The sequence below is a fragment of the Xenopus laevis genome, chromosome 5L (assembly GCF_017654675.1).
Source record: "Xenopus laevis strain J_2021 chromosome 5L, Xenopus_laevis_v10.1, whole genome shotgun sequence".
Classification (NCBI taxonomy): Eukaryota; Metazoa; Chordata; class Amphibia; order Anura; family Pipidae; genus Xenopus; species Xenopus laevis.
Window position 1 is genome coordinate 1459473 of NC_054379.1, and position 24643 is coordinate 1484115.

The 24643-nt window shown below is 45.2% G+C and overlaps 1 protein-coding gene across 1 annotated transcript in view; it reads right to left on the bottom strand.

Annotated features, from left to right (window-relative positions):
• Positions 1–23845, bottom strand: part of LOC108716400 (1-phosphatidylinositol 4,5-bisphosphate phosphodiesterase beta-1) — a 296085-nt gene extending 272240 nt beyond the window's left edge. Inside the window, exons 1-2 of the mRNA XM_041562430.1 lie at positions 23617–23845; positions 5908–5985 (exon numbers count right to left, since the gene is read on the bottom strand). Coding sequence (XP_041418364.1) covers positions 5908–5985; positions 23617–23715 — 177 coding nt within the window. The 5' untranslated portion in view covers positions 23716–23845. The remainder of the gene's footprint in view (positions 1–5907; positions 5986–23616) is intronic.
• Positions 23846–24643: the final 798 nt, after the last annotated feature.

The following is a 24643-nucleotide window of genomic DNA, read 5'->3' on the forward strand; positions in this document are numbered from 1 at the left end:
GGAATATATTTCCAACATGGTTTTCAAAAGCGGGACTGTCCAGCTGAAAACGGGACAGTTGGGAGGTATGCTTTAAATGATCATGTAACTCCTCAGCGACTTCTAATATCCTTATATTTTACAGCAGGGGGTGCATTATTCTTGCAACATTTCCCAGAGGCACATGGTCAGTTGGGAATAATAAAGCAAAAGATGGAATAGTCCTCCCAAAATCTATCGGTGTGATTGTCCGTGCAACCGACTGTGGGGAAATTAGTGCATAATAAGTGACCAATCCCTTTAAACCCCTCATGTTTTTTTTTGCCCCTCATGATAGTGTTGCCCAACTTGCTTCTGTTTCTCTACTTTGTTCCTGCGTCAGTTCTTCCTTCAATAAGATAAAAGTTCAACAGAAAACAAGAGTCCGCAATATAGTGTAGAATGAGCAGAGTTGAACTGTAACTATAGTTTATCTGTAGATGTGGAATCAATATGAATTTTAGGGATTCGATTCCATAACAAGAGCAGCCAGAAGTTTGAGAACAAGAATTTCTGGTGGTTTCATTAGCCGTGAGCAGAGACTTAATAAAATTACAGGAACATTCTGATATTATAAATATTATTAACAGTATCATTCTCCTTATTTACAGGGATACAAGCCGGGGGTGTTGCTCTAGAATCTCACAAGTTCTTTTGTTCACTTGCACAGGAGAAATAGACAGTCAGTGAGAAGAAGTCAATTAGCTGTTTGTCCCCTAACATTTCGTTTCCTATTTAACCTTGTACTCTATATATATCTATATATTTAATCAGTCCGCATGTGGTTCATTTGTGCATTAGCAGAAATAGGAGAGATAATTAGAGTGTTAGCATAGAGGGATCTGACTAATTTAGGGAAAGCAAATTTGCTTCTGAGCAAAAGTAGGAGACTGGTGTTGGATATTAGGGATATTCAGTGTTGTTGGATCCAATGATATTTGTTTTGCGGAGATTAAGGAAGAACCAAGGCTGAAGGTGCAGTTAATAAATCCAATGAGGAGTCACTAAGAGCCAAATTCCCTTTGCTTTTCCCACAGAGCTGCTCAGGAAATTCAGACATACGATTCTTTAACAAAAGGTCCATTTTTTGGCCAAAGTATTTTGACACCTCTCTGTCCAACATCTTATTCCACAACCAATGGTTTTTATAAGAAGTTACTCCTCTCTTCATCTTTCACTCTAATGGGAAGGCTTTCCCCCACTTGTTGTTGGTGCCATTGGCTTCCATTCAGGGTCGGACTGAGCCTGGTGGGTCCCAGGTCTTTTGGGCCCCTCTGGCCCAGACCCACTCCCTGCACTGCTTCTTACCTGCCTCCCTGATCCCAGTTCTCTTCCGACATGCAAGGGGAGATCTGAAGGGAGTCCCGGAGGGGGTTTGCTGCTGGGGGGCCCAGTGGATGGTGTGTGGGGCCCCTGATACGTGTGGCTCATATCAGTTGGGTTTGGGTCAAAGCTCTGAGCAGGACAATCGAGTTCTTCCAGTTCTTCCATTCCAGTAAAGCCTTAGTGCACAAACGTTGCTGTGTTCATGGGGGACATTACTGAGCTCAGACAGGACAGGGCCTTCTCCAAACTGATGCCACAGAGTAGGGGGCACAGACTTGTCAGAAATGGCATTTAAAGAAGTTCAGGGTCAACATAAAGAGGTTTATTTATCAAAGGTTGAGTTTGTGACGTTTTTTATCCCTTGAATAAACTCACAACTAGAATGTTTTCTAATTCATGAAATAAATGTAAATACTGAAACCAATGTAATAGATGTGAAAAATTCGAATACTCGGTTGATCGAGTTTTTGAGTGAAAACCACCAAAAAAAAACCCAAACATCATGAAGGCTATTAACATCGACAAATGGTTTCAGGGACCTCTGCCATTGACTCCTACATGACCTCGACAGGTTTTAGATGCTGTATTTTGGGTTGTTAACCCCGAACTCGCTGCTTTGAGTTTTTTCCATTCAACTTTTTTTTTTTTAACCATTCGAGTTGTGAGTTCATTCAAAACTCTGAAATTCTACCTTTGGTAAATAACCCCCTACATGTGTTGCCTTACAGAGCATTTTGTTTTTAGATGGGGTCAGTGACCCCCATTCAAAAGCACAAGAAGGAGGCAAATAATTTAAAAACTCTAAAAATGAACTGAAAATGTGAGTTATTACTGAAAACGACTTAACTATTAATAGATCACCCCCCAAGTGAAGGACTAGGCTAAAATGGAGACAAGGAATGAATCTCTTCTTCTCAGATGCTGCTGAGAGAGTCAACAAGGGACTTGTGGGGTCCAAACAGCGGAGCGGTATTTTATTCTTATTATTACACTGGCTGACATATTCCAGCAGCAGCAGAACAGTTACACACATTATCCATCATTCCCATTGGCCCCTGATGTTATCTGTTGTAGCCAATGGGTGATACAAACAAATGAATTCCATAGTGACATAACATTTTAGAGCGTAACATATAAACCACATTATCAATCATTTCAGCAAACACATAAACTAAAACAGTAAAGAGCTGTAAAATACACAAAAACTGATCATTTTAGGCAACTCTAAGGGGGTTATTTATCAAAGTCCGATTTTATCTCAACATTTTCTGCTACAAACTCTCATCAAATCCTCTCAGGTTTTTTTTACGCTTATTTATTATTACATTTTCCTGAAAACTTGCTTTGCGGGAAAAAAATCAGATTTTCAAGATTTTTTCAGATTTTTCACCCTCAGACTCAGATTTCTTATGCTTTTTGCCTGAAAACTCCAAAAACTTTGGGGTACTGCACGAAACCCAGCGCACATCAAAAAACCATTGGGATTTCTCCCATTGACTTATATGTAACCTCGACAGGTCTGAGATGCAGATTTTATGATTCTGGCTTTTCCATCCTCGTGCTTTAATAAATTCCGAAAAATTCATGATTTTTTTAAAAGTCAGATTTTATTTAAAAAAATTACAAATTTTTCAGGATTTTTGCATTCGGAGTTTAGTAAATAACCCCCTAAATGTGAATAGTTGTTTCCTGCTGGTGCCTCAATGAGAAGGGACAGGGTAGTATAATAATAATAATATAATAATAATATAATATAATAATAATATAATATAATAATAATATAATAATAATATAATATAATAATAATATAATATAATAATAATATAATATAATAATAATATAATATAATATAATGCAGTTTCACATACAGACACATAGAGGCAGATTTATCAAGGGTCGAATTTCGAGGGTTAAAAAACCATCGAATTCGACCCTCCAAGAAAAAATCCTTCGAATTTAGCGCAAATGCTTTGATCGTTCAATCGAATAAAAATCGCTTGATTAAATCGCTCGAATCGAACTATTCGAACAATTTTAATCGATCGATCGAAGGATTTTTCTTTGATCAAACAAAACTTAGAAAAGTGCTGGGGAAGGTCCCCATAGGTTAACATTGCACCTCAGTTTAAAGTGGTGAAGTATGAAGTCGAAGTTTTTTTTAAAGAGACAGTACTTCGATTATCGAATAGTCGAACGATTTTTACTTCGAATCGTTCGAATCATTCGATTCGATCGAATTCGATTGAATTTGACCAATTCGATGGTCGAAGTACCAAAAAAATTTGAATTTTTTTTTCCGATTTCTTCACTCGAGCTTAGTAAATCTGCCCCACAGTGTGGTCTGTGTCAGACTGGGGTGTCCAGGACTGCCTCCTCAGGGGACCCCACCCAAAAATCCTCCTCTTGGAAAACCTGATGCCACCCACCTGCAGAATCAGGAATAGGGGTGGCAGCACCCACAATTACTGGCAGGGAGTGAGTCTGGGTCAGAGGGGCCCAATGGGTTTAGTCTCACCAGCCCAGTGCGACTCTGAGTGCGGCACAAATGAGCTTTGGTGCAGTAACCAATAGCAACCAGTGTTCCGCATCAATATTCTCCCTATAGCAGAATGATGAAAGCTAATTGCTGATTGGTTGCTAGGAGTAACTGCAATAGGACAAATTGCCCAGCATTAGCTAATGAGTCTTAATGGGGGGCGGGGTCTATTGAAAACAACAACAAAAATCTTGAATCTTTATTTTTGCTTATAATGTTTCCACTCATGTTAAAGGGGAAACATTTCTTTCTTTCATCTATTTCTCATTAATGAGGACATAGGAGGGGTCATTTACTATTTACTTTATTATTATTATTATTATTATTATTATTATTATTATTATCATTAATTGTATTATTATTATTATTATTATTATTATCATTATTATTATTATATTATTATTATTATTTGTATTATTATTATTATTATTATTATTATTAATATTATTATTAATATTATTTGTATTATTATTTTTTTTATTATTATTATTATTATTTGGCAAGTAGAAAAATGCAGGCAGATGGGGGGACAGTGTATTTGTATTATGTACCCCAACTCTTTCCGCGTAACAAACTGACTAGAGACTTGTTCCCAGCAAATGTTAAAGGGGCAGTTCACCATTAAATACATTTTTCCTATAGACAGTGATATTATGAGACAGTTTACAACTGGTTTACATTTTACAGTGGTGTAACAAGCAGTAGTTGGAGAGATAGACAAAGAGATGAATAGGGACTGGATAAAATGGATAAGGAACCCAAAGTAGCAATATATTGAGAACCTCGCAGAGCAATTGTTTTTTTGCTGTCAGGGTCAGTGACCCCTATTTGAAAACTGTAAAGAGGCCAATAAATTGCAGTTACTGTGTCTCCATATTATATTGGCTCCTTCAGTAAAGGGAAGACTGAGATGTTTCTATTTGCAACAATGACGACTAATATTCACCGACGGGCGCTGCACCCGCTGCTGTCGGGACTTTTCTAGTTCACAAAACAACATGGCAGCAGCCGCTTCTAGTTACAGCAAGAGCGTCCCTTTATGTGCGTATATATATATATATATATCTCTCTATTCATATACATGTAGGCGACAGAGAGAGAGAGGAGCAGCCAGAACATATGTCCCCTTTTATACAAATATCCAGCAGTGCAGAGTATATAAAGCCAAGATGAAAATAATCTGCAAGAGTGATGTGGAATAAAGGCGATTGCTCGGCTGAAAATTGAATTATTGGGCTGATACCTGAGCTGCGCCGGTGCTTGTATCATGTCCTCATTACATGCGCATGGAGAACAATGCAGAGGTCAAATGTTTCGGCTCAGCCTGAATCCGGTGCAAGAGAAAATATAATGCGTTTAGCGACACGCACATAGCAGCTAGAGATGGGTGAATTTTTTCGCCTTGTTTCGCCATGGAAATGACGCCCATAGACTTGTATGGCGGTGTGCGTCCAAAAAAAAAAAGACATGCGGCAAAACAATTTTGCCGCGTGACACATTTTTTTGACGCCCATAGACTTTAATGGGCGTCAGCGACAATTCGCCAGCGCGAATTTTTGGCGAAACGAAACGGCTCAAATTCTCCCATCCCTAGACTAGCGGCCATATTGTCAGGTGCCCCAATCAGCAGCCATGCGCCCCAACAGCCCCCCCCCCCCCCACTGCTCATACAGAAATGAAACGACTGCACATGGAGGAGCCAATGGAGTTAATAAGAGATTCAATGATTCCACATATTACACATCCATAAACAACTGACTTTGGCTGAAAGTTACAGTTTAACAACATCCGGTGGGGGTTCATTGAAGTCAATATAACAACAGATACAACGTTTGCTCCAGGACTAGGAAATCTGACAGTTGACCAGTGAATGGGCAATGCTGGTTGCTATGGGTTACTAGAACGGGAGCGTCTTTGTCTTTATATTCAATGGTCGGACAAATACTATAACATATTATATAAACACGCGACTCTTCCATCGCAAGTATAATAATAAATAATATTATAATAATAGAAATAATTCCTACCTTGTTCTGATCAGTCCAGTAAAGGAAAAACCCATTAGGATCCATTTTAAGAATGATTGGATAGACAAGAGTGGAGTCCTGGAAAAGAAGAAGCAGAAGAGATAAATAATAATAATAATAATAATAATAATAAAGCTCAATCCTGACAGTATATATAGGGAATAATCTAATTGGTTGACTCATTATAACCCAGAGGGAGAACCAATAAAAGCAATTAGCACAGTTTCTCTGCTGCAGAAATAATTGCTCTACTGCGTTGCAAGCACCATGGCATTTCCCACATGCAGTTCCCCTATGTCTGTGCAGAGGCAGCGGCGCAGTTTTCTCCAGTAAATTCTGGGCACTTTATTCAATGATTTCTCCTGCAATAACATGTACTGGAGCCTCGGCGCTGCAACAAATCCATATCGGTGCTAAACACTAACACGTTGTACAAATACTTCTCGCCTGTTCCCAAAGAAACGGTAAATAAGGTCACGGTGTTTAGGTGAAAATCAATAAATCAGTTTAATTTAACTTAAATAAAGTTGCAATTTTTCTAAGTAATTTGCTTTTGGCAGAGAGCCCAGAACAGCCAGAGCTGCAGATAAGACACTTTTGTAACAATTTCTAGATAAGCAAATAAGTAATTGTACCAATATAAGATAACAGGTCCCTTGGGAGAAGTCAGACTCACAGTTTAAAGGGCAATTCACCTTCATGAGCAAAACTGTAATAACTGAAAAAAAACCACATAAATATGTTCAAACTTTCAGAACCTGCCAAATTTTGTAAAATGAACATGGTAATTAGGGGGTGTGGCTCCAACAAAATGGGCATGGTCTAATAAATTTGCCGTGAGCGGCAACTTTTTTGTCCCTCTTTTTATTTCAAAATGTTGGGAGGTATTCAGGGGGTGACTTATACACCTACAACTGGTCTGGTACCACCAATTAAACAAAATGTATTGACATCTTGACTATGTGATCCAATAATACTTGTTATTCATATCCCAGTCTCTTATTCAAATCAGTGCACGGTTGCTATGGGAATTTGGATCCGAGCAACCAAATTGCAAAAATGACAAACTGGAGAGCTGCTGAATAAAAAGCTAAATAAGTGAAAAACTACAAATAATAAAAAATGAAAACCAATTACAAATTGACTCAGAATATCCCTCTGTACATTATACTATATATATATATATATATGCTGATATACAATATATACTGTACAGTCATGGATAAAATACCGTTACACTTATACATCATGTTGGCTCTGCATTTACCCTTTTTTATACATCATGTTGGCTCTAATCAGAATTGATCTTGTCATGTGCTCTGGGGGGTTTATATATGACACTACATTTATCCTGCAAGGGGGGTAAGTCATATAAAACTGTCACTGTATTTATTTTGCCGGGAGTTCTGGGGGTATTATACGTACATCTGGCTCTGGGAGATGTTTTGAATTAGCCTCTCCCTACTGAGACTTAATATTTGGTAACACAACCTTTAATATAGAAATGAGTCTCTTTGTTTAGCCGTGAATGAGCTTTCCATGTCCCTCTACTGACACTCTCTTCATCTGCAACTGCTCCACTTGTCCCTCATGTAAAGGAGACCCTCTCCCACCGCTTGTGTTGTCTCATCCCTACACAGGACTTTCTCCCACAAGGATTTTGACTTGGTCAACTCCAGTCACTCTACTTGCCGGCTCTTCCCTAGAACTTGACTCTGCCCGGCAGTTGATTGAGGTTCTTTCATCAACAATTTTACCCGTTTTCAATCTTTAATCAGTTTTGCTGGTGCCCATGTCCAGGGAGATTGGATACAGATCCCTCATAAGGCTTCATAACATTATGTAGAGGGGACAAAAGAGCATTAGGGTCTATGGAGAAGGACTTGTAGTCTTCACATTGTCCATCTTTTCTTGTGTCACCTCATCAAACAGTTCTCTAGTCTCTTGTATGAGTTCAAAGCTTCTTCTTGTCTAATGTCAACAAAGTTGACTACAATCCATCAGGGGTATTTTCACAACACATTTCATACAAGTAGGGATGCACCCAATCCACTATTTTGCCGAACCCCCGAATCCTTGTCGAAAGATTCGGCCAAATACCGAACCGTTTGAGACAGTGAGAGAGTGAGACAGACATAGTGAGAGAGTGAGACAGACAGTGAGAGAGTGAGACAGACAGTGAGAGATTGAGACAGACAGTGAGAGAGTGAGACAGACAGTGAGAGATTGAGACAGACAGTGAGAGAGTGAGACAGACAGTGGGAGAGTGAGACAGCCAGTGAGAGAGTGAGACAGACAGTGAGAGAGTGAGACAGACAGTGAGACAGACAGTGAGAGAGTGAGACAGACAGTGAGACAGACAGTGAGAGAGTGAGACAGACAGTGAGAGAGTGAGACAGACAGTAAGATAGTGAGACAGAAAGTGAGAGAGTGAGACAGACAGACAGTGAGAGAGTGAGACAGTGAGAGAGTGAGACAGACAGTGAGAGAGTGAAACAGACAGTGAGAGAGACAGTGAGAGAGTGAGACAGACAGTGAGAGAGACAGTGAGAGATTGGGACAGACAGTGAGAGAGACAGTGAGAGAGTGAGACAGACAATCAGTGAGAGAGTGAGCAGAAAGACAGTGAGACAGACATTGAGAGAGTGAGACAGACAGACATGCAATTTCCCTCCCCTCCCTTAATTTGCATATGCAAATTAGGATTCGGTTCGGCCGGGCAGGTGGATTCTGCGGAATCCTGCTGAAAGAGGCCGAATCCTGTCTGAATCTTGGATTTGGTGCATCCCTACTTACAAGTTTGCTATTGGTGTAAATTGATGGTAAAAATGTTCCTCATACAAGTGAAGAACCACCTGCTTGAAATCCAAAAATCTTGTGTTAATATTTAGGCCCTGACTGTATATTATTTACGGCAGCAGCTTTTCAAATAGAAAATGATTAAAACAACATGACACCTTGTTGAGTGGAAAACAGTTGTGTAACTGGAAGTAACGACTTAATGGTCCAACTGTCACCTGAGCCACAAGCAATGACGCAAATCTCAAGTTCTATTTATTCTACTGCTCAGATCATGGTGACGCGAGGTCCCCGTAGTGTCGGTTACACTGTAAATTCCACTCATATTTACAAATAGAAACGGTCAGAATTTATTAAACCCCAATGGTGTTAATTGAGAATGATAAAGAACTCCCAATCTGAGCTGCTGAGTTCACGTAGAAGTCAATGGCCGATGTCTCAGAGAAATGCTGATTAGAACTGGGTTTAGTGCAATAATCCGAAGATTTCGTGGTTTTGGGCAATAATCCATGATTCTAATTTTTTCACCATTATATCGAATTTTTTCCAGCACAGGAAATTTTCAGGAAAGTGTATTGATAAGTAAGGGGAACAAATGTGTGCGGATTTGGTCAGACTATTTTACCAATATTTTTCCAGATTTTGATAAATAATCCGGCAAATGTTTTTCTATCATATTGAGACTTTTTTCATGTCCTTGTCCTTTTCTCATTCCGCACCTTTATCCATACAATTCATATGATGGATCTTTAGTGACAGAAGAAAAGGTTAAATGACAGGGGAATGTGGGGTGTTAGGCTCCCCCAGTGATTCTTGGCATTTCCCTGTTCCCCCAGGCCAGGGCTCCTCTTCATAAAGAAATAGACCAGCCCAGGGTCCTTCTGGCTGAAGTTCTACCTCCATTATCAAAAATGGCCAAAGGGACTTGGACCAAAATATTGATCTAACAGAGACTGATGAGCCACAGAAAGTAATCAGTTCCTCCATGACCAAGACTCCATTATCTCTGCCCCATAAAACCCAATAACTATACGAGGGACCCCTCTGAGTCCACCAGTAACCAAGGCGGATATACAAAGATGCCCAGGCCGGTGGAATCCAAGCAAACGTGGACTTCAGAACAATGGCTGAATGGAACGTCCTAAAATAAATTCTCTTTGACTTTAGCTTTATATATAATCCTGACCCAAAGAAAGTCTTCAGCAGGAACATAACTACAGAGGCAGCCGACCCCGCGACTAATTAATGAGAGATAACAATATAGATTGTCAGTGTGAGGCTCAGGGACATCTAGTGACACCACTGGTCTTCAGCTAAACTGTTAGACATCTTAGTGAATCTGGATTGAAGGGAAGCAATCCCAGAAGAATCATTAGGTCCTGGTTATGAACTCCTGGATGAGGTGCAACACCTTCTATAGACAGTGAGACAGACAGTGGGGGAGTGAGACAGACAGTGAGACAGTGAGACAGAAAGTGAGACAGACAGTGAGAGAGTGAGACAGACAATGAGAAAGTGAGACCGTGAGAGAATCAGACAGACAGACAGTGAGATGGACAGTGAGAGAGTGAGACAGACAGAAAGTGAGACAGACAGTGAGAGAGTGAGACAGACAGTGAGAGAGTGAGACAGACAGTGAGACATACAGTGAGAGAGTGAGACAGACAGTGAGACAGACAGTGAGAGAGTGAGACAAACAGTGAGACAGACAGTGAGAGAGTGAGACAGACAGAAAGTGAGACAGACAGTGAGACAGACAGTGAGAGAGTGAGACAGACAGTGAGAGTGAGACAGACAGACAGACAGTGAGAGAGTGAGACAGACAGTGAGATAGACAGTGAGAGAGTGAGACAGACAGTGAGACAGTGAGACAGACAGTGAGAGAGTGAGACAGACAGACAGTGAGAGAGAGAGTGAGACAGACAGACAGTGAGAGAGTGAGACAGACAGTGAGAGAGTGAGACAGACAGACAGTGAGAGAGAGAGAGTGAGACAGACAGACAGTGAGAGAGTGAGACAGACAGTGAGAGAGTGAGACAGACAGACAGTGAGAGAGTGAGACAGACAGTGAGACAGACAGTGAGAGAGTGAGACAGACAGACAGTGAGAGAGTGAGACAGACAGACAGTGAGACAGACAGTGAGAGAGTGAGACAGACAGTGAGAGAGTGAGACAGACAGTGAGAATGTGAGACAGTGAGACAGACAGTGAGACAGACAGTGAGAGAGTGAGACAGACAGACAGTGAGACAGACAGTGAGAGAGTGAGACAGACAGTGAGACAGACAGTGAGAGTGTGAGACAGACAGACAGTGAGAGAGAGAGTGAGACAGACAGACAGTGAGAGAGTGAGACAGACAGTGAGAGAGTGAGACAGACAGACAGTGAGAGAGAGAGTGAGACAGACAGACAGTGAGAGAGTGAGACAGACAGTGAGAGAGTGAGACAGACAGACAGTGAGAGAGTGAGACAGACAGTGAGACAGACAGTGAGAGAGTGAGACAGACAGACAGTGAGAGAGTGAGACAGACAGACAGTGAGACAGACAGTGAGAGAGTGAGACAGACAGTGAGAGAGTGAGACAGACAGTGAGAATGTGAGACAGTGAGACAGACAGTGAGACAGACAGTGAGAGAGTGAGACAGACAGACAGTGAGACAGACAGTGAGAGAGTGAGACAGACAGTGAGACAGACAGTGAGAGTGTGAGACAGACAGACAGTGAGAGAGTGAGACAGACAGTGAGAGAGTGAGACAGACAGACAGTGAGAGAGTGAGACAGACAGTGAGGAGAGTGAGACAGACAGACAGTGAGAGAGTGAGACAGACAGTGAGACAGACAGTGAGAGAGTGAGACAGACAGACAGTGAGACAGACAGTGAGAGAGTGAGACAGACAGTGAGAGAGTGAGACAGACAGTGAGACAGACAGTGAGAATGTGAGACAGTGAGACAGACAGTGAGACAGACAGTGAGAGAGTGAGGACAGACAGACAGTGAGACAGACAGTGAGAGAGTGAGACAGACAGTGAGACAGACAGTGAGAGTGTGAGACAGACAGACAGTGAGAGAGTGAGACAGACAGTGAGACAGACAGTGAGAGTGAGAATGTGAGACAGACAGTGAGACAAGAGGAGGAGTGTGAGACAGTGAGACAGACAGTGAGACAGACAGTGAGACAGACAGTGAGACAGACAGTGAGAGAGTGAGACAGACAGACAGTGAGACAGACAGTGAGAGAGTGAGACAGACAGACAGTGAGAGAGTGAGACAGACAGACAGTGAGACAGACAGTGAGACAGACAGTGAGACAGACAGTGAGAGAGTGAGACAGACAGTGAGAGAGTGAGACAGACAGACAGTGAGACAGACAGTGAGAGAGTGAGACAGACAGTGAGAGAGTGAGACAGACAGACAGTGACAGACAGTGAGACAGACAGTGAGAGAGTGAGACAGACAGTGAGAGAGTGAGACAGACAGACAGTGAGAGAGTGAGACAGACAGTGAGAGAGTGAGACAGACAGACAGTGAGACAGACAGTGAGAGAGTGAGACAGACAGTGAGAGTGTGAGACAGACAGTGAGAGAGTGAGACAGACAGTGAGACAGACAGTGAGAGAGTGAGACAGACAGTGAGAGAGTGAGACAGACAGACAGTGAGAGAGTGAGACAGACAGTGAGACAGACAGTGAGAGAGTGAGACAGACAGTGAGAGAGTGAGACAGACAGACAGTGAGAGAGTGAGACAGACAGACAGTGAGAGAGTGAGACGGACAGTGAGAGAGTGAGACAGACAGTGATAGAGACAGTGAGAGAGTGAGACAGACAGTGAGAGAGTGAGTGAGACAGACAGACAGTGAGAGAGTGAGACAGACAGACAGTGAGAGAGTGAGACAGACAGTGAGAGAGTGAGACAGACAGACAGTGAGAGAGTGAGACAGACAGTGAGAGAGTGAGACAGACAGACAGTGAGAGAGAGTGAGACAGACAGACAGTGAGAGAGTGAGACAGACAGACAGTGAGAGAGAGAGTGAGACAGACAGACAGTGAGAGAGTGAGACAGACAGTGAGAGAGTGAGACAGACAGACAGTGAGAGAGTGAGACAGACAGACAGTGAGAGAGTGAGACAGACAGTGAGACAGACAGTGAGAGTGAGAATGTGAGACAGACAGTGAGACAAGAGGAGGAGTGTGAGACAGTGAGACAGACAGTGAGACAGACAGTGAGACAGACAGTGAGACAGACAGTGAGAGAGTGAGACAGACAGACAGTGAGACAGACAGTGAGAGAGTGAGACAGACAGACAGTGAGAGAGTGAGACAGACAGACAGTGAGACAGACAGTGAGACAGACAGTGAGACAGACAGTGAGAGAGTGAGACAGACAGTGAGAGAGTGAGACAGACAGACAGTGAGACAGACAGTGAGAGAGTGAGACAGACAGTGAGAGAGTGAGACAGACAGACAGTGACAGACAGTGAGACAGACAGTGAGAGAGTGAGACAGACAGTGAGAGAGGACACGACAGACAATAGGAGTGAGACAGAGCTGAGAACAGAGTGAAGAAAGACAGACAGTGAGACAGACAGTGAGAGAGTGAGACAGACAGTGAGAGTGTGAGACAGACAGTGAGAGAGTGAGACAGACAGTGAGACAGACAGTGAGAGAGTGAGACAGACAGTGAGAGAGTGAGACAGACAGACAGTGAGAGAGTGAGACAGACAGTGAGACAGACAGTGAGAGAGTGAGACAGACAGTGAGAGAGTGAGACAGACAGACAGTGAGAGAGTGAGACAGACAGACAGTGAGAGAGTGAGACGGACAGTGAGAGAGTGAGACAGACAGTGATAGAGACAGTGAGAGAGTGAGACAGACAGTGAGAGAGTGAGTGAGACAGACAGACAGTGAGAGAGTGAGACAGACAGACAGTGAGAGAGTGAGACAGACAGTGAGAGAGTGAGACAGACAGACAGTGAGAGAGTGAGACAGACAGTGAGAGAGTGAGACAGACAGACAGTGAGAGAGAGAGTGAGACAGACAGACAGTGAGAGAGTGAGACAGACAGACAGTGAGAGAGAGAGTGAGACAGACAGACAGTGAGAGAGTGAGACAGACAGTGAGAGAGTGAGACAGACAGACAGTGAGAGAGTGAGACAGACAGTGAGAGAGTGAGACAGACAGTGAGAGAGTGAGACAGACAGACAGTGAGAGAGTGAGACAGACAGTGAGACAGACAGTGAGAGAGTGAGACAGACAGTGAGAGAGTGAGACAGACAGACAGTGAGAGAGTGAGACAGACAGTGAGAGAGTGAGACAGACAGTGAGAGAGTGAGACAGACAGACAGTGAGAGAGTGAGACAGACAGTGAGAGAGTGAGACAGACAGACAGTGAGACAGACAGTGAGAGAGTGAGACAGACAGTGAGAGAGTGAGACAGACAGACAGTGAGAGAGTGAGACAGACAGTGAGAGAGTGAGACAGACAGACAGTGAGACAGACAGTGAGAGAGTGAGACAGACAGTGAGAGAGTGAGACAGACAGTGAGAGAGGAGAGACAGTGAGACAGACCAGTGAGAGAGTGAGACAGACAGACAGACCAGTGAGAGAGTGAGACAGACAGTGAGACAGACAGTGAGAGAGTGAGACAGACAGTGAGAGAGTGAGACAGACAGACAGTGAGAGGAGTGTGAGACAGAGACCCACAGCGGACAGTGAGAGAGTGAGACAGACAGTGAGAGACAGTGAGAGAGTGAGACAGACGTGAGAGAGTGAGTGAGAGACAGACAGTGAGAGTTGAGACAGACAGACAAGAGTGAGAGAGTTGAGACAGACAGACAGTGAGAGAGTGAGACAGACAGACAGTGAGAGAGAGAGTGAGGACAGAGACAGACAGTGAGAGAGTGAGACAGACAGACAGTGAGAGAGAGAGGTGAGACAGACAGACGTGAGAGAGTGAGACAGACAGTGAGAGAGTGAGTACAGACAGACAGTGGAGAGTGAGACAGAGTGAGAGAAGTGAGACAGACAGACAGTGGAGAGAGTGAGACAGACAGTGAAGAGAGTGAAGACAGACAGTGAGAGAGTGAGACAGACAGACAGTGAGAGAGTGAGACAGACAGTGAGACAGACAGTTGAGAGAGTGAGACAGACAGTGAGAGAGTGAGACAGACAGACAGTGAGAGAGTGAGACAGACAGTGAGAGAGTAGGACAGACAGACAGTGAGAAGTGAGACAGACAGTGAGAGAGTCAGACAGACAGTGACGAAGAGTGAGACAGGACAGTGAAGAGAGTGAGACAGACAGACAGTGAGAGAGTGACAGACAGTGAGACAGACAGTGAGAGAGTGAGACAGACAGGACAGTGAGACAGACAGTGAGGAGAGTGAGGACAGACATGGAGTGAGGACAGGGACAGTGAGACAGACAGTGAGGAAGAGTGAGACAGACAGTGAGACAGACAGTTGGTGACAGACCGTGAGAGAGTGAGACAGACAGACAGTGAGACAGGACAGTGAGAGAGTGAGACAGACAGTGAGACAGACAGTGAGAGTGTGAGACAGACAGACAGTTAGAGAGAGTGAGACAGACAGTGAGACAGAGTGAGAGTGAGAATGTGGACAGACAGTGAGACAAGAAAGGAGGAGTGTGAGACAGTGAGACAGAACAGTGAGACCAGACAGTGAGAACAGACAGTGAGACAGGGACAGTGAGAGGTGAGACAGACAGACAGTGAGACATACAGTGAGAGATGAGACATACAGACAGTGAGAGAGTGAGACAGAAGACAGTGAGACACAGTGAGACAGACAGTGAGACAGACAGTGAGGAGAGTTGAGACAGACAGTGAGAGCGTGAGACAGACAGAGAAGTGAGACAGACAGTGAGAGAGTGAGACAGACAGTGAAGAGAGTGAGACAGACAGACAGTGACAGACAGTGAAGAGACAGACAGTGAGAGATGAGACAGACAGTGAGAGAGTTGAGACAGACAGACAGTGAGTAGAGTGAGACAGACCAGTGAGAGAGTGAGACAGACAGACAGTGAGACAGACAGTGAGAGAGTGAGACAGACAGTGAGAGTGTGAGACAGACAGTGAGAGAGTGAGACAGACAGTGAAGACAGACAGTGAGAGAGTGAGACAGACAGTGAGAGAGTGAGACAGACAGGACAGTGCAGAGAGTGAGACAGACAGTGAGACAGACAGTGAGAGAGTGAGACAGACAGTGAGAGAGTGAGACAGACAGACAGTGAGAGAGTGAGACAGACAGACAGTGAGAGAGTGAGACGGACAGTGAGAGAGTGAGACAGACAGTGATAGAGACAGTGAGAGAGTGAGACAGACAGTGAGAGAGTGAGTGGACAGACAGACAGTGAGAGAGTGAGACAGGACAGGACAGTGAGAGAGTGAGACAGACAGTGAGAGAGTGAGAGGACCAGACAGTGAGAGAGTGAGACAGACAGTGAGGAGAGTGAGACAGACAGTGATGAAGTGAGACAGAAGACAGTGAGAGAGTGAGGACAGACAGACAGTGAGAGGAGAGTGAGACAGACAGACAGTGAGAGAGAGAAGTGAGACAGAACCAGGAACAGTGAGAGAGTGAGACAGACAGGAGAGAGTGAGACAGACAGACAGTGAGAGAGTGAGACAGGACAGACAGTGAGAGAGTGACAGACAGTGAGACCAGTGAGAGTGAGAATGTGAGACAGACAGTGAGACAAGAGGAGGAGTGTGAGACAGTGAGACAGACAGTGACAGACAGGACAGTGAGAACAGACAGTGAGACAGACAGTGAGAGAGTGAGACAGACAGACAGTGAGACAGACAGTGAGAGAGTGAGACAGACAGCGACAGTGAGAGAGTGAGACAGACAGACAGTGAGACCAGACAGTTGAGACAGACAGTGAGACAGACAGTGAGAGAGTGAGACAGACAGTGAGAGAGTGAGACAGACAGACAGTGAGACAGACAGTGAGAGAGTGAGACAGACAGTGAGAGAGTGAGACAGACAGACAGTGACAGACAGTGAGACAGACAGTGAGAGAGTGAGACAGACAGTGAGAGAGTGAGACAGACAGAAGTGATAGATGGACAGACAGTGAGAGAGTGAGACAGACAGACAGTGACAGACAGACAGTGAGAGACAGTGAGACAGACAGTGAGAGTGTGAGACAGACAGTGAGAGAGTGAGAAGACAGTGAGACAGACAGTGAGAGAGTGAGACAAGACCAGTGAGAGAGTGAGACAGACAGACAGTTGAGAGAGTGAGACAGACAGTGAGACAGACAGTGAGAGAGTGAGACAGACAGTGAGAAGAGTGTGAGACAGACAGGAAGAGAGAGTGAGACCAGAAGACAAGAGATGAGACGGACAGTGAGAGAGTGAGACAAGACAGTGATTAGAGACAGTGAGAGAGTGAGACAGGACAGTTGAGAGCAGTGAGTGAGACAGACAGACAGTGAGAGAGTGAGACAGACAGACAGTGATGAGAGTGAGACAGACAGTGAGAGAGTGAGACAGACAGACAGTGAGAGAGTGAGACAGAACAGTGAGAGAGTTGAGACAGACAGTACAGTGAGAGAGAGAGTGAGACAAGACAGACAGTGAGAGAGTGAGACAGACAGACATTGAGAAGAGAGAGTGAGACAGACAGGACAAGTGAGGAGAGTGAGACAGACAGTGAGAGAGTGAGACAGACAGACAGTGAGAGAGTGAGACAGACAGCTGAGGAGAGTGAGACAAGACATTTTGAGAGAGTGAGACAGACAGTGAGAGAGTTGCAGACAGACAGTAGACAGACAGTTGAGAGAGAGACAGGACAGTGAGAGAGTTGAGACAGACAGACAGTGAGAGAGTGAGACAGACAGTGAGGAGAGTGAGACAGGACAGTGAGAGAGTGGAGACAGACAGACAGTGAGAGAGTGAGACAGACAGTGAGAGATGTGAGGACAGACAGACAGTGACAGACAGTTGAGACAGACGTGAGAGGAAGTGAGACAGGACAGTGAGAGAGTGAGACCAGACAACAGTGAGAGAGTGAGGGACAGACAGTGAGAGAGTGAGCAGACAGACATGTGAGACAGACAGTGACGAGAGAGTGAGGACAGACAGAGAGTGTGAGACAGACAGTGAGAGGTGAGACAGACAGTGAGACAGACAGTGAGAGAGTAGACAGAACAGTAGAGAGAGTGAGACAGACAGACACGTGAGAGAGTGAGACAGACAGTGAGACAGACAAGTGATGAGAGTGAGACAGACAGTGAGAGAGTGAGACAAGGACAGACAGTGAGAGAGTGAGACAGACAGACAGTGAGAGATGAGACGGACAGTGAGAGAAGTGAGACAGACAGTTGATAAGAGACGTAGGAGTGAGACAGACAGTGAGGAAGTGAGTGAAGACATGACAGACAGTTGAGAGAGTGAGACAGACAGCAGTGAGGAGAAGTGAGACAGACAGTGAGAGAGTGAGACAGACAGACAGTGAGAGAGTGAGGACAGACAGTGCAGAGAGTAGACAGACAAGACAGTGAAGATGAGAGTGAGACAGACAGACAGTGAGAGAGTGAGACAGAACAGACAGTGAGAGAGAGAGTGAGACAGACAGACAGTGAGGAGGGTGGAGACAGACAGTGAGAGAGTGAGACAGACAGACAGTGAGAGAGTGAGACATGACAGGAGAGAGTGAGGACAGGACAGGACGTGAGAGAGTGAGACAGACAGTGAGAGAGTGAGACCGACAGTGATGAGAGTAGGACAGAAGCAGTGAGAGAGTGAGAACAACATTGAGACAGACAGTGAGAGAGTGACAGACAGTGAGAGAGTTGAGACAGACAGACAGTGAGAGAGTGAGACAGACAGTGAGAGAGTAGACAGACAGTGAGAGAGTGAGACCAGACAGACAGTGAGAGAGTGAGACAGGACAGTGAGAGAGTGAGACAGACAGACAGTGAGAGAGTGAGAGACATGAGAGTGAGAGTGAGACAGACAGTGCAGACAAGAGGAGGAGTGTGAGACAGTGAGACAGACAGTGAGACAGACAGTGAGACAGACAGTGAGAGAGTGAGACAGACAGACAGTGAGACAGACAGACAGACAGTGAGACAGACAGTGAGAGAGTGAGACAGACAGTGAGAGAGTGAGACAGACAGACAGTGAGAGAGTGAGACAGACAGACAGTGAGAGAGTGAGACAGACAGACAGTGAGAGAGTGAGACAGACAGTGAGAGTGAGAATGTGAGACAGACAGTGAGACAAGAGGAGGAGTGTGAGACAGTGAGACAGACAGTGAGACAGACAGTGAGACAGACAGTGAGAGAGTGAGACAGACAGACAGACAGTGAGACAGACAGACAGACAGTGAGACAGACAGTGAGAGAGTGAGACAGACAGTGAGAGAGTGAGACAGACAGACAGTGAGAGAGTGAGACAGACAGACAGTGAGAGAGTGAGACAGACAGACAGTGAGACAGACAGTGAGAGAGTGAGACAGACAGTGAGAGAGTGAGACAGACAGACAGTGAGAGAGTGAGACAGACAGTGAGAGAGTTGAGACAGACAGTGAGAGAGTGAGACAGACAGACATGAGAGAGTGAGACAGACAGAGAGAGAGTGAGACAGACAACAGTGAGACAGACAGTGAGAGAGTGAGTGAGAGAGTGAGACAGACAGTGAGAGTGTGAGACAGACAGTGAGAGAGTGAGACAGACAGTGAGACAGACAGTGAGAGAGTGAGACAGACAGTGAGAGAGTGAGACAGACAGACAGTGAGAGAGTGAGACAGACAGTGAGAGAGTGAAACAGACAGTGAGAGAGTGAGACAGACAGACAGTGAGAGAGTGAGACAGACAGACAGTGAGAGAGTGAGACAGACAGTGAGACAGTGAGACAGACAGACAGTGAGAGAGTGAGACAGACAGTGAGACAGACAGTGAGAGAGTGAGACAGACAGTGAGAGAGTGAGACAGACAGACAGTGAGAGAGTGAGACAGACAGTGAGAGAGTGAGGACAGACAGACAGTGAGAGAGTGAGACAGACAGACAGTGAGAGAGTGAGACAGACAGTGAGACAGTGAGACAGACAGACAGTGAGAGAGTGAGACAGACAGTGAGACAGACAGTGAGAGAGTGAGACAGACAGTGAGAGAGTGAGACAGACAGACAGTGAGAGAGTGAGACAGACAGTGAGAGAGTGAGACAGACAGTGAGACAGACAGTGAGAGAGTGACACAGACAGTGAGAGAGTGAGACAGACAGACAGTTGAGAGTGAGACAGACAGTGAGACAGTGAGACAGACAGACAGTGAGAGAGTGAGACAGACAGTGAGAGAGTGAGACAGACAGTGAGAGAGTGAGACAGACAGTGAGACAGACAGTGAGAGAGTGAGACAGACAGTGAGAGAGTGAGACAGACAGTGAGACAGACAGTGAGAGAGTGAGACAGACAGTGAGAGAGTGAGACAGACAGACAGTGAGAGAGTGAGACAGACAGTGAGAGAGTGAGACAGACAGTGAGAGAGTGAGACAGACAGACAGTGAGAGAGTGAGACAGACAGTGAGAGAGTGAGACAGACAGACAGTGAGAGAGTGAGACAGACAGTGAGAGTGAGAATGTGAGACAGGACAGTGAGACAAGAGGAGGAGTGTGAGACAGTGAGACAGACAGTGAGACAGACAGTGAGACAGACAGTGAGAGAGTGAGACAGACAGACAGTGAGACAGACAGACAGACAGTGAGACAGACAGTGAGAGAGTGAGACAGACAGTGAGAGAGTGAGACAGACAGACAGTGAGAGAGTGAGACAGACAGACAGTGAGAGAGTGAGACAGACAGACAGTGAGAGAGTGAGACAGACAGTGAGAGTGAGAATGTGAGACAGACAGTGAGACAAGAGGAGGAGTGTGAGACAGTGAGACAGACAGTGAGACAGACAGTGAGACAGACAGTGAGAGAGTGAGACAGACAGACAGACAGTGAGACAGACAGACAGACAGTGAGACAGACAGTGAGAGAGTGAGACAGACAGTGAGAGAGTGAGACAGACAGACAGTGAGAGAGTGAGACAGAAACAGTGAGAGAGTGAGACGACAGCAGTGAGACAGACAGTGAGAGAGTGAGACAGACAGTGAGAGAGGTGAGACAGACAGACAGTGAGAGAGTGAGACAGACAGTGAGAGAGTGAGAGAGGAGCAGACAGTGAGAGAGTGAGACAGACAGTGAGCAGAGTGAGACAGACAGCTGAGAAGAGTGAGACAGACAGTGAGAGAGTGAGACAGGACAGAACAGTGAGAGAGTGAGGACAGACAGTGAGAGAGTGAGACAGACAGTGAGACAGGACAGTGAGAAAGAGTGAGACAGACAGTGAGAGAGTGAGACAGACAGTGACGAGAGTGCAGACAGACAGTGAGACAAGACAGTGAGAGAGTGAAACCAGACAGTGAGAGAGTGAGACAGACGACAGTGAGAGAGTGAGGACAGACAGTGAGAGAGTTGAGGAACAGACAGTGAGACAGTGAGACAGACAGACAGTGAGAGAGTGGACAGACAGTGAGACAGACAGTGAGAGAGTGAGACAGACAGTGAGAGAGTGAGACAGACAGACAGTGAGAGAGTGAGAACAGGACAGTGAGAGAGTGAGACAGGACAGACAGCTGAAGAGAGTGAGACAGACAGACAGTGAGAGAGTGAGACAGACAGTGAGACAGTGAGACAGACAGACAGTGAGAGAGTGAGACAGACAGTGAGACAGACAGTGAGAGAGTGAGACAGACAGTGAGAGAGTGAGACAGACAGACAGTGAGAGAGTGAGACAGACAGTAGAGAGAGTGAGGACAGACAGTGAGACAGACAGTGAGAGAGTGACACAGACAGTGAGAGAGTGAGACAGACAGGACAGTGAGAGAGTGAGACAGACAGTGAGACAGTGAGACAGACAGACAGTGAGAGAGTGAGACAGACAGTGAGAGAGTGAGACAGACAGTGAGAGAGTGAGACAGGACAGTGAGACAGACAGTGAGAGAGTGAGACAGACAGTGAGAGAGTGAGACAGACAGTGAGACAGACAGTGAGAGAGTGAGACAGACAAGTGAGAGAGTGAGACAGACAGACAGTGAGAGAGTGAGACAGACAGTGAGAGAGTGAGACAGACAGTGAGAGAGTGAGACAGACAGTGGACAGCAGAGAGTGAGACAGACAGTGAGAGAGTGAGACAGACAGACAGTGAGAGAGTGAGACAGACAGTGAGAGTGAGAATGTGAGACAGGACAGTGAGACAAGAGGAGGAGTGTGAGACAGTGAGACAGACAGCTGAGACAGACAGTGAGACAGACAGTGAGCAGAGGTTGACCAGTAGACAGACAGACAGTGAGACAGGGACAGTGAGAGAGTGAGGACAGTGAGACCAGACAGACAGTGAGAGAGTGAGACAGACAGACAGTGAGAGAGTGAGACAGACAGACAGTTGACAGAAGAGTGAGGACAGACAGTAGAGTGAGAATGTGAGACAGACAGTGAGACAGAGGAGGAGTGTGAGACAGTGGACAGACAGTGAGACAGACAGTGAACAGACAGTGAGAGTGAGACAGACAGACAGGACAGTGAGACAACAGACAGACAGTGAGACAGACAAGTGAGAGAGTGAGACAGACAGTGAGAGAGTGAGGACAGACAGGGACAGTGAGAGAGTGAGGAGACAGACAGTGAGAGAGTGAGACAGACAGACAGTGAGACAGGACAGAGACAGTGAGACAGGACAGTGAGAAGAGTGAGACAACAGACAGTGAGAGAGTGAGCAGAGTGAGAGAGTGAGACAGACAGTGAGAGAGTGAGACAGACAGACAGTGAGAGAGTGAGACAGACAGTGAGAGAGTGAGACAGGACAGACGTGAGACAGACAGTGAGAGAGTGAGACAGACAGTGAGAGTGTGAGACAGACAGTGATGAGAGTGAGACAGACAGTGAGACAGACAGGAGAGAGTGAGACAGACATGAGAGAGTGAGACAGACAGGACAAAGTGCGAGAGTGAGACAGACAGTGAGAGAGTGAAACAGAACAGTGAGAGAGTGAGACAGACAGACAGTGAGAGAGTGAGACAGACAGACAGTGAGAGAGTGAGACAGACAGTGAGACAGTGAGGACAGACAGAAGAGAGTGAGACAGACAGTGAGACAGACAGTGAGAGAGTGAGACAGACAGTGAGAGAGTGAGACAGACAGACAGTGAGAGAGTGAGACAGACAGTGAGAGAGTGAGACAGACAGACAGTGAGAGAGTGAGACAGACAGACAGTGAGAGAGTGAGACAGACAGTGAGACAGTGAGACAGACAGACAGTGAGAGAGTGAGACAGACAGTGAGACAGACAGTGAGAGAGTGAGACAGACAGTGAGAGAGTGAGACAGACAGACAGTGAGAGAGTGAGACAGACAGTGAGAGAGTGAGACAGACAGTGAGACAGACAGTGAGAGAGTGACACAGACAGTGAGAGAGTGAGACAGACAGACAGTGAGAGAGTGAGACAGACAGTGAGACAGTGAGACAGACAGACAGTGAGAGAGTGAGACAGACAGTGAGAGAGTGAGACAGACAGTGAGAGAGTGAGTGAGACAGACAGTGAGACAGACAGTGAGAGAGTGAGACAGACAGTGAGAGAGTGAGACAGACAGTGAGACAGACAGTGAGAGAGTGAGACAGACAGTGAGAGAGTGAGACAGACAGACAGTGAGAGAGTGAGACAGACAGTGAGAGTGAGAATGTGAGACAGACAGTGAGACAAGAGGAGGAGGAGGAGGAATCAGTGTGGCAGCTCCAGTAGAAGACGAGGGATAATAATAATAATAATAATAATACTAATAATAGAAATAATAGAAATAATAGAAATAATAGAAATACTAATACTACTAATAATCAGTGGTTACTCACATCGTCCCATTTGATACATTTACTCCCCTTCTTCATGGGGTCGGACACTCGGACTCGCTTGAGCTGAAGCGCGTGAACCCCCGGCTGTGCCCCCGCCATGTCCGATCATTGAGACTCCGGGGGATCGAGCGACGGGATCGGATGAAGTGAAATCCAGAGAGATGTCAGTGTGTGAATCAGTAACGGGGAATCTCAGCTCCGACCCTCCTCCTCCTCCTCCGTATTCTCAGCTCCTCCCCCTCCTCCTCCACTACCGGACCACTGAGCAGCCTCAGACTCAGCAGCAACTCCGGCTCTCGCCCCCGCGCACCGCGCCCCCGCGCTCTCACACACGCGCATCATCCGCCTCCATCTCCGCTGTAACAGCGACACCTACTGACTCGTCTCACTCACTGCAACTGCCCCTCCTCCTCCTCCTCTACTTCTTCCCCATCAGCATCAGCATCATGTCCTGAGCAACATCCCCCTCCCATTTACTCTTCTCATTCACATTATCGTCACAATGTCTCCACTCACTCCTAATGCTCCAAACTCCCTCCAGCAGCAGCAGCTCCCCCACAATTTAATATTATGGACCCCCTGTCCCTGCTCACATGTTCCCCACTCTATAGTATCACATATACACTATATATTATATTATATATCATCTCATGTGACATTCACTTTACCTGCACAATAATAATAATAATAACATTATTTTATTATTATTATTATTATTATTATTATTATTATTATTATTATTATTATTATTATTATTAATAATAAATAATAATAATAATAATAATAATAACTTTACCATTATTATTAATAATAATTATAATAAAAATAACAATACCATTAATAATAATAAGAATAATAATAACTATAACATCAATAATAATAATAATAACAATAATAATATTAATATAAATAATAATTCAGTCCAATTGAGACTCAATGGGACAGAACCTTGTGGCCCAGAATGTTCACTACACTTGGAACCTGTATGACGTATAAAATAGAAGAGAAAGCTGGAGCATGAAGGGTT